At 52.7% G+C, this 10157-nt stretch overlaps 2 protein-coding genes across 2 annotated transcripts; one reads left to right on the forward strand and one right to left on the reverse strand.

The window, feature by feature from the left end:
* The first annotated feature begins 2440 nt into the window (after nt 1–2440).
* Nucleotides 2441–6341, forward strand: PGSIP2 (plant glycogenin-like starch initiation protein 2). The gene is made up of 5 exons (XM_078578562.1): nt 2441–2559; nt 2975–3115; nt 3406–3612; nt 3679–4298; nt 5296–6341. Exons 2-5 carry the CDS (start codon nt 3033–3035, stop codon nt 6270–6272), a joined length of 1887 nt encoding a protein of 628 aa, XP_078434688.1. The 5' UTR covers nt 2441–2559; nt 2975–3032; the 3' UTR covers nt 6273–6341.
* LOC144705756 (Plant invertase/pectin methylesterase inhibitor superfamily) lies at nt 6288–8460 on the reverse strand. Its single transcript, XM_078578563.1, has 2 exons — nt 7097–8460; nt 6288–7037 (listed from the first exon to the last, which is right to left on the reverse strand). The coding sequence occupies exons 1-2, from the start codon at nt 8103–8105 to the stop codon at nt 6346–6348; spliced, it is 1701 nt and encodes a 566-aa protein (XP_078434689.1). The 5' UTR covers nt 8106–8460; the 3' UTR covers nt 6288–6345.
* Nucleotides 8461–10157: the final 1697 nt, after the last annotated feature.

A 10157-nucleotide genomic window follows, 5' to 3' on the forward strand; every position in this document is an offset into this window, starting at 1 on the left:
CCAAAGTTTAGACATAGGTTAAAATTTTACCAAAAACCAATTATGAACATCGAAATCATCATCCCAGAAGTAGCAGAACTTTTGCCACCGACAAATATATACTATTATTATATTAAAGTTATTAATTGCTGGTCTCACAAATTGCTGCTGCCCTGAGTGATGATTACGCGGTCAATCTGAAGCAAGTTGGATGATCAAAATCCAATTCTTAAAGTCCACTATATGCTTAAATTTGTTTTATGCTTACTATGACAGACTGGCGGGATAGGGGGAGGCATCAGTGTAGTGCAAACCGTTGACACGTGTCACGCAATTAGCACCGATAGATCATGGACACGTGTTGCTCAACCGAGAGAGAGAGAGAGAGAGAGAGAGAGAGAGAGAGAGAGAGAGAGAGAGAGAGAGAGAGAGAGAGAGAGAGAGAGAGAGAGAGAGAGAGAGAGAGAGAGAGAGAGAGAGAGAGAGAGAGAGAGAGAGAGAGAGAGAGAGAGAGAGAGAGAGAGAGAGAGAGAGAGAGAGAGAGAGAGAGAGAGAGAGAGAGAGAGAGAGAGAGAGAGAGAGAGAGAGAGAGAGAGAGAGAGAGAGAGAGAGAGAGAGAGAGAGAGAGAGAGAGAGAGAGAGAGAGAGAGAGAGAGAGAGAGAGAGAGAGAGAGAGAGAGAGAGAGAGAGAGAGAGAGAGAGAGAGAGAGAGAGAGAGAGAGAGAGAGAGAGAGAGAGAGAGAGAGAGAGAGAGAGAGAGAGAGAGAGAGAGAGAGAGAGAGAGAGAGAGAGAGAGAGAGATGGAGAGAGAGAGAGAGAGAGAGAGAGAGAGAGAGAGAGAGAGAGAGAGAGAGAGAACGAGAACCAACATGATCACCGAACAGCTACAAAACAAAATGATAGAAGGCTAAACTTATAATTACTACTTGATAGGTCGAGCAATTCATAGTTCTTGGATTACACGATGGTGTCAACTGTCGAATAGGAGCCGTCTCACTTGCGCCTTCTTCCACAACGACAGCCATCTACACGTGGAAATTGTTTTGTAAGACAAATATAATTGAACCTCATCTCATCAATAAAACAAATATAAAAATTAGAGGTAGGGAGCCGAAAATCGTGGGCCGGTGGCCAGCCCTGGCGAGATTTTTATTCGAAGACTTGTAAAGCTGTGCTCCAAGAAAATTGCCACACGCCTCTTTAATTTTATGTTTTTTAAATTATTTTTTAACGGAGTTAACGAATGGGAAAATTTCAGACGACAGAGTTGTGTTAGTCGCGCGGGGCGGAAATCTGAACCGCGCAAAGCTCGAAACCATTCGAGAGAGACGAGGAATGAACAAAGCAAGAGAAAGAGAGAGACAAGAAACGAGAATGAGAGAGAAAGTAGGATGAGAGAGATGAAAAGCGAAAGAGAAGCGAAAAGGGAAAATACTACGAGGAAGCCCGAACTTCCCGTTTTGTAAAGAAAGTAGCACAAACTTTCACATTTGTAAAAAAAATAGCCCGGACGAATGAGACGTCGCCACTTGGCGTCCATTTGTCCCCACCGCCGGTCAAAGGGTGACGTGGATGCCACCGTGGCGCCCAGGTGGACTCCACGGTGGCATCCACGTCACCGGGTGACGGCCAACGACGGGCTCCGTCCGCCCGCCGCCGCCGCCTCCGTCTCCCGCCGCGCCGCTCGACTCGCCCCGCCGCCGCCGCCTCCGCCGCCCCTCTCCGCCACCTCCCCATTCCCGCCGCTCCGCCACCCCTCTCTTCCCCGCTCCGCCACCCCCCCCTCCCTTCCCCTCTTCCCGGCGGAGCGGCGGGGAAGGGAGAGGGGGTGGCGGAGCGGCGGGGAATGGGGGAGGGGGTGGCGGAGCGGCGGCCGGAGGCAGGCGGCGGCGGGAGACGGAGACGGGCGGCGGCGTGGGCGGACGGAGCCCGGCGTCGTTGGCCGTCACCCGGTGACGTGGATGCCACCGTGGAGTCCACCTGGGCGCCACGGTGGCATCCACGTCACCCTTTGACCGGCGGTGGGGACAAATGGACGCCAAGTGGCGACGTCTCATTCGTCCGGGCTATTTTTTTTACAAATGTGAAAGTTTGTGCTACTTTCTTTACAAAACTGGAAGTTCGGGCTTCCTCGTAGTATTTTCCCAAGCGAAAAAGAAGTTAAAGAACCGTCCCTGAATCGCTCAACTCGTGATCGTACGAAACGAACACGGCGTCGGCGTACAGTCCCAACGGCGGTCCCAGTCATAATTCGCAATTATTGCTTACTAAATAACTGAAAAAATTAGAATAAAAAAAATAGAAAGTCGGCAGAGGAGGACTTGACGACCCCGAACGTGTCGGGTGGCCTGTCGCCCGTCAAGCGGGTCCCTTACTACAAACGCTGTTGTCCGTCCGATTGAAATCCAGCGGCTAGGTTTCTCCCCCCACCCCCCCCACTAACTAATTAAGACAGTAGACCGATTCTCTGAGCTCGGCAGTAGCGAGCCGTACGGTGGCTGACGCCTCTTCATATCACTCGATCGACGTTTTCGTCGGTAGAGAACGTCGTTCTTCATACCAGCTGCCAAGGCGAGAGAGGTAATCAATCCTTTTTTGATATCTTGCATTGGTGATCGTTGCTTTCTCTCTCCGTTTTCTCATCTCAGATTAGACGGTTTGCGTTTCAATTTTGGTTGGTGATGGATTCGCTCTAGTTCTCGCAGACATCGCGCTTGCCGTCGTTTTTTTTTGGTTGTTCTACGAACTATTGACGTGAGCTATTGGCCATCTCTTTTTGGTAATATTTCAAATAGGAGACAAGGCAGACTGAGGAATTCGGCAGATAACCAACCGCATCGTTTCTTGGATCCCCAGTCTTCTGTTTCTTGTTTTTCTTTGTCTGGATTTTTGCGAGCCGGCCTCTGGACTGGTTTAGATTTCTCTCGGATTATCTGAAATTCGTCACTGTTTAGATAATTGCGTGGGGAATTTGATGATCGCGGTTCTATTTAAGGTTTGGGGGAATCACCTCTGCGCGCAATGCCTCCGTAAGGTGTGTCTCAGAGAACTTGATGCAAAGCATGAAGATGGAGATTCCCAGACGAGGGGAAGCTTTGAGCGCTGCAGACGCCAGGTGTAGATCTCCCGCTTCTACGTGAGTTCACTTACTTCAATCTTTTTTTCTTCATTGTTCGTGCTCACAAGGGTATTGCGCTTAGTTTTACTTTCTTTTCCTTTCAATCGATGATTTCATTTATCGCTGTACCTGTATCATTCTAGGCTGGAGGAAACACCTCTGCGGCTTGTTTCCCTCCTTTCAATTGATATTATGAGGAAGAAAATCTTCTAAAAAAATTCCTTTCCCTCCATTGTTTTCTTTCTTTCCTTTCAATTTTCTTTGTTTGAACGGGTTCTTGACAACGGAGTCCATCGTTCAATGAACAGCCCTGGAGAAGAGAAGAATAACGGACTGAGAGGCAGAGAGGGCGATGAAATATTAAGGTCCTCCTCCATGTCTAAACGACATTCGGCGTGTAAATCAAGGCCTTTGTGGTATGTTCTAGCGATCATCATCGTCTTCGGGTGCGTTGGCAGCCTACTTATTTCCCCAGCAGGCATATCCGGCGAACTACCTCTGAGCCTCACGTTGCGGTAATTAGAAGACCCATCAGTACATCATCGACTGTTTGCTCTCCTGATGCTTATTGTTGACCGCAGGCGAAGCGTTGACCCGCGCTATATATCCAATCTGGAAGTGGACTGGCTTTCGACGGCTAAGATCATCCGGGAATCAGGCGGGCTGAAGAATAATTTGAGGGTCGGGTTGATGAATTTCAACCATGGAGAGATCAACGTCTGGCGGAATCTCCTGCCCGGATCCGAATTTGTCGGGATAGAGTTGAACCCGGTAAGCGCGAAGATCCGATGGGAAGATCTGTACCCGGAGTGGATCGACGAGGATGAAGAGTTTGAAGTCCCCAAATGCCCATCGCTCCCCGAACCCGCGGCCGTGCCGGGTGCGCCGCTGGACCTGATCGCGGTCAAGCTTCCCTGCGACCGGTCCGGACCCTGGACGAGGGACGTGGCGCGGCTGCATCTCCAGCTGGCAGCAGCTAAGCTGGCCACGTGGGCGGCTTCTTCCCTGGAAGCCCTTCAAGGCCCTTTGGTGCTCTTCCTCACCGACTGTTTCCCCATCCCAAACCTCTTCAAGTGCAGGGACCTGGTCGCTCGCGATGGTGGCAGCCTTTGGCTGTACAGACCCGCCTTGCGGCCTCTGAGAGAAAGCCTTAATCTTCCTGTCGGATCTTGCACTCTCTCCCTCCCCCTGAGTGCCACAGGTCAGCTCTCAGATCCTTTATTACTCTCTCTCTCTCTCTCTCTTTCTCTCTCTCTCTCTCTCTCTCTCTCTCTTTCTCTCATACCCTTTATCTCTCGTTTTCTCTCTTTCTCATACCCTTCATCTCTCTCTCTTTCTCTCTTTCGCATACCCTTCATCTCTCTCTTTTTCTCTCTTTCTCATACCCTTCATCTCTCTCTCTTTCTCTCTTTCGCATACCCTTCATCTCTCTCTCTTTCTCTCTTTCGCATACCCTTCATCTCTCTCTCTTTCTCTCTTTCGCATACCCTTCATCTGTCTCTTGCTCAGTCTCTCTTTTCTCCCTCTCATACTCTTCATCTGTCTCTTTCGCGCAATCTCTCTTTTCTCCCTCTCATACTCTTCATCTCTCCTCTCTTTCTCTCTTTCGCATACCCTTCATCTGTCTCTTGCTCACAATCTCTCTTTTCTCCCTCTCATACTCTTCATCTCTCTCTCTTTCTCTCTTTCTCATACCCTTCATCTCTCTCTTTCTCTCAATCGCTCTTTTCTCTCTCTCATACACTTCATCTTTCTCTTTCTCTCTATCTCGCATACCCTTCATCTCTCTCTCTCATACCTTTCATCTCTCCCTCTCTCATACCCTTCGTCCCTCTCTCTCTCTTTCTCTCTCTGTATCGCATACCCTTCATATGTCTCGCTGTGTGTCTCTCATACTCTTCATATCTCTCTCTCTGTGTAACCTCCATCTCTCTCTGTCTCTCGTAACCTTCATCTCTCTCTCTTTCTGTCCCTCTCCGTCTCTCATTCCTTTCATCTCTCTTTCTCTCTCTCTATTTCTCCTCGTCCATCTCTCTCTCCTTCTTTCTGTCTCCCTTATCCTCCATCTCTCTCTCCCTCTCTCTCTTTCTCTCTTTTCTGTCTCATACCCTTCATCTCTCTCTTTCTCATACACGTCATCTCACTCCCTCTATCAGTCTGTAATTCTCTCTCAAACTCTAATGCTGTGGGTTCTGAAGCAGAGGAGGCACGTCCAAGGAGTGCTCAACGAGAGGCGTACGCGACTATACTGCACTCGGCGCCGCAGTACGTGTGCGGGGCCATCGTTGCGGCGCAGAGCATCCGAATGAGCGGGTCGACGAGAGATCTGGTGATCCTGGTGGACGAGACCATCTCCGAGGAGCACAGAGCCGGGCTGGCTTCGGCGGGGTGGCAAGTGAGAACGATTCAGAGGATCCGAAACCCGAAAGCTGAGAAAGACGCGTACAACGAGTGGAACTACAGCAAGTTCCGGCTGTGGCAGCTGACGGACTACGATAAGGTGATCTTCGTGGACGCGGATCTGCTGGTCCTGCGGAACATCGACGCGCTCTTCGGCATTCCGGAGATCACGGCGACGGGGAACAACGCGACTCTGTTCAACTCGGGGTTGATGGTGGTGGAGCCGTCCAACTGCACCTTCGACCTGCTCATGGCTCACGTTGAGGAGTTCGAGTCCTACAACGGCGGCGACCAGGGCTACCTCAACGAGATCTTCACCTGGTGGCACCGCCTGCCGAGAAAGATGAACTTTCTGAAGCACTTCTGGGCGGGGGACGAGGAGGAGAGGAAGCAGGCCAAGATCCGGCTGTTCGGCGCCGACCCTCCTTTGCTCTTCGTTCTCCACTATCTCGGGCTGAAGCCCTGGTTCTGCTTCCGCGACTACGACTGCAACTGGAACGTGGGTCTGCTGAGGGAGTTCGCCAGCGACGTGGCGCACCAGCGGTGGTGGCGGGTGCACGACGCCATGCCCGGCCATCTCCAGAGCTTCTGCCTGCTCCGGTCCAAGCAGAAGGCCGGGCTCGAGTGGGACCGCCGCCAGGCCCAGAAGGCCAACTTCTCCGACGAACACTGGCGCCGCCCCATCGCCGACCCCCGCCTCAACATCTGCCGCGAGAAGTTCTGCTTCTGGGAGAGCATGCTCTGGCACTGGGGCGAGCCCAACTCCACCCGCTGAGCCCCCCCACACCCAAGTAGTAAGTCTCTTCTTCATTGATTTGGTTTAGTCGATTGACTGATTGATCGATTGATCAGCTGGGGGACGGGGTAGGGATCCAGTCGTTTCCCTGGATGAAGGTTTCAGGGGAGTAGAGGACGGCGCGTTCGGGGGGGATCTGAGAGCTCCACGGGACGCGGCCCGCGGCCCCCCCCCCCGGGCCGGAGCTCTGCGACTCGCCGTAGAAGAGCGTGTCGAGGGCGAAGTCGCCGGACCAGGGCAGCCACCCCTCGGGCCGGACGACGCGCTCCAGGACGCACCGCACGAACACCGTCCGCGAGTACTCCTTCCACGGCCGCCCCAGATAGGTCCGGTGCGCCGCCGGCCGCCGGTCGAATATCGCCACGTACTCGTCCGTCCCGTTGACGACGCAGCCGCGGAAGACGAACCCCGTGGCCTGGGCCGGGTCAGTCCGGCCCTGCGCCGCGACCGCGTTCGTCTCCCCCTTCTCCGGCCCCTCCTGTCGGGGCCGGACGACGACCCTGCAGTCCTCGAACACCGCCGCCGCGTTCCCGAACACGAAGTCCACCGTCCCGGCGATGGTGCAGGACCGGTAGAGCTGCCGCAGCGACCGCGCGTAGAGCGTGTCCTGGTGGCCCAGAATCTCCACCTCCTGCACCACCGACCGGTCGCTGTCGGACCGGAACGCCACCGCCTGGTGCGCCCCCGGCCCCGCCGCGTTCTGCACCGTCAGCCCCCTCGCCATGAACCCGTCGCCGTTCACCCCTGCCACTCTCACCCGTTAAGACCAGACGACGACGAAGACGATAACGACGACGACTCACCCAGGGTGGCGGTGTTGTACGTGGAGACGCCCGGCATCTGCGCGTTGACGGAGCCGGTGATGACGGTCTTCCCCGTCCCGTCCCCGAGGAAGACGACGTTGGTCTTCTCGAACGGGACGCGCACCGTCTCCTCGTACACCCCTTGCTTGATGTGGATGACGAACTTGTCCTCGCCAAAGTCCGGCGCCGCGTCCACCGCCGCCTGCACCGTGGCGTAGCAGCCGGCGGCGGCGCCGCCCTTGCAGACGACGGTGCTGGCCTCCGACGGGAACCCGCCCGGCCGCGCCCGTCCGGCGGCCGAGGCGGCGGCGGCGGCGGCGCCCCAGTAGCCGTCCCGCTCGGTCTGCGGCGGCGCCCAGGCGGCGCTGTCGGCGCCGTAGCGCTGGAAGGCGGCGAGCATGGAGAGCGCGTTGCTGGTGAGGGCGGTGAGGGAGAGGAGGAAGCGCATGGCGTCGTCCACTTGGGCGGTGTCATTGACGTACTTGAGGGCGGAGAAGCAGTCGTACTGGTAGAGGAGGGCGGCGCTCAGCCAGGCGCGCGCGTCCTCCGCCCTGCCCTGCGGCAGCGCCGCGGCCACGCCGGCGAGCCGCCGGGCGGAGGCGCCGAGGTGCTCCACGCAGTTGCCGGCCGCGTTGGAGCGGTTCGGGTTGGCGCCGGAGGACGCCAGGATGGCTCGGGCCATGGCCTGGGCGGGTGGCAAGTTCTCCGACGAGGCGGAGACCGCCGATAGAATAAGCTCCACGGGAGATGGGTTCGAGGGAAGGGACGAGGCGTTGGACAATGTGGCGACGCAAGAATCGGGGAATCGCGTGGCTTTGCAGGCCCGCTGGATCTGCGCTGGGGAGAGCGCGGCGGTGGAGGAATTGGGCAAGGAGAGGAGGTGGAGAAGGGAGAGGACGGAGAGGAGGGAGAGGAGCGCCGCCATGGCGAGAGGAAGAAGAGCTGGCCACCGCGTCGGGGGAGCTCTGCGGTGAAGGGAATTTGTAAGGGCGGAGGAGGGAGGGAGCATGATAATGGAGGTGGAGGTGCACGCGGAACAGCGATCCCCACTGCGGGGGGGGATCGTGCGGGATCGCTCGGCAGCGGGATCTCGGCTGTTGAAATCTGGATCAAGGGTGGATTTGGAGTTCCCTGAAGGGCTGGTGATTGACGAAATGTCCAAAAGTTGCAGGGATTTGCCGGAGGTGGACGATGGACGAGGGGACCTTTTTCTTTGGGGATGCGTCACGGGCCTGGTTTTATTCTTTCGTTGGGACTTTTTCCTCTCTCTCTCTCTCGCTGTCTCTCTTCACGTCTCTGGTTCTCTCTTCCTCTCTCTCTCTCTCTCTGTGGTTATATCTATCTCGCTCTTCCTCTCTCTTTCTCCGTATCTCTCCGGGTCTTCCTATCTCTCTCTCCTTCTCCATATCTATCTCTTCTTATATCTATCGCGCGCTTCCTCTTTCCCTCCATATCTCTCCCGCTCTTCCTATCATCTCTCTTTCATTCTTCTTACATCTCTCTCGCAGTTTTTATTTCTCTCTCTTTTATATTATTCTCTCTGCCTATCTCTGTCCCCTTCTTATCTCTCGCTCTTCCTATTTCTTTCTCTCGTCTAATTTCTCTCTCTTTGTTCATATCTCTCGCTTCCTAGATCTGTCTCTCTTCTTATATCTCTATCTTTCTCTACAAATCTCTCTGTCTGTCTGTCTCTCTCTCTCTCTTGTTCTCTTGCTTTCTCCATATCTCTCTCCTCCTATCTCTGTCTCTCCTCTCTCTCCTCATCTCTCTCTTTCTAGCCATATCTCTCTTCTTATCTCCCTTTGATTCTTCCAATCTCTCTCTTACTCCATCTCTCTCTCTTCCAATATCTCTCTCTTTCTCCATCTCTCTCTCTTCCTATCTCTCTTTCTTCATCTCTCTCTCTCTCTCCAATATCTCTCTCTCTCTCTCTCCAATATCTCTCTTTCTTCATCTCTCTCTCTCTCTCTCCAATATCTCTCTTTCTTCATCTCTCTCTCTCTCTCTCCAATATCTCTCTTTCTTCATCTCTCTCTCTCCAATATCTCTCTCGCTCGTCCTAACTCTCTCTTCCCATCTCTCTTTCTTCATCTGTCCCTCTTCCAATATCTCTCTCGCTCGTCCAATCTCCCTCTCTCCATCTCTCTCTCTCTCTCTCTCTCTTCCTATCCCTGTCTTCTTATCTTACTCTCTGTCTCCATCTCTCTCTCTTCCTATCTCTCTCCCTCTCTCTCCATTTCTCTCTCTTCCTCTCTCTCTCTCTCGCTCTTCCTATCTCTCTCTCTCTCCCTCTCTTTCTCCATCTCACTCTCTCTCGCTCTTCCTATCTCTCTCTCTCTCTCTCTCTCTTTCTCCATCTCTCTCTCTCCCTCTCTTTCTCCCTCACTTTCTCCATATCTCTCTCTCTCTCTTTCTCCATATCTCTCTCTCTCTCTCTCTCTCTCTCTCTCTCTCTCTCTCTCTCTCTCTTTCTATATATTTAGCTCTTTCTCCATCTATCTTACTCCATCTCTCTCTCTCTCTCTCTCTCTCTCTCTTTCTCCATCTCTCTCTCTTTCTATATATATCTCTTTCTCCATCTATCTTTCTCCATCTCTCTCTTTCTATATATATATATATCTCTTTCTCCATCTATCTTTCTCCATCTCTCTCTCTTTCTATAAATATATATCTCTTTCTCCATCTCTCTCTCTCTTTACATTTATATATATCTTTCTCCATCTATCTTTCTATATATATATATATATATCTTTCTCCATCTCTCTCTCTCTCTATATATATATATCTCTTTCTCCATCTATCTTTCTCCATCTCTCTCTCTCTCTCTCTCTTTCTATAAACATCTATCTTTCTCCATCTATCTTTCTCCATCTCTCTCTCTCTTTCTATATATATATATATATATATATCTTTCTCCATCTATCTTTCTCCATCTCTCTCTCTCTTTCTATATATATATATATCTTTCTCCATCTATCTTTCTCCATCTCTCTCTCTTTCTATATATATATCTCTCATTCTTCATCTATCTTTCTCCATGTCTCTCTCTCTCTTTCTATAT

Source organism: Wolffia australiana, chromosome 7 (assembly GCF_029677425.1).
Source record: "Wolffia australiana isolate 7733 chromosome 7, ASM2967742v1".
NCBI lineage: Eukaryota > Viridiplantae > Streptophyta > Magnoliopsida > Alismatales > Araceae > Wolffia > Wolffia australiana.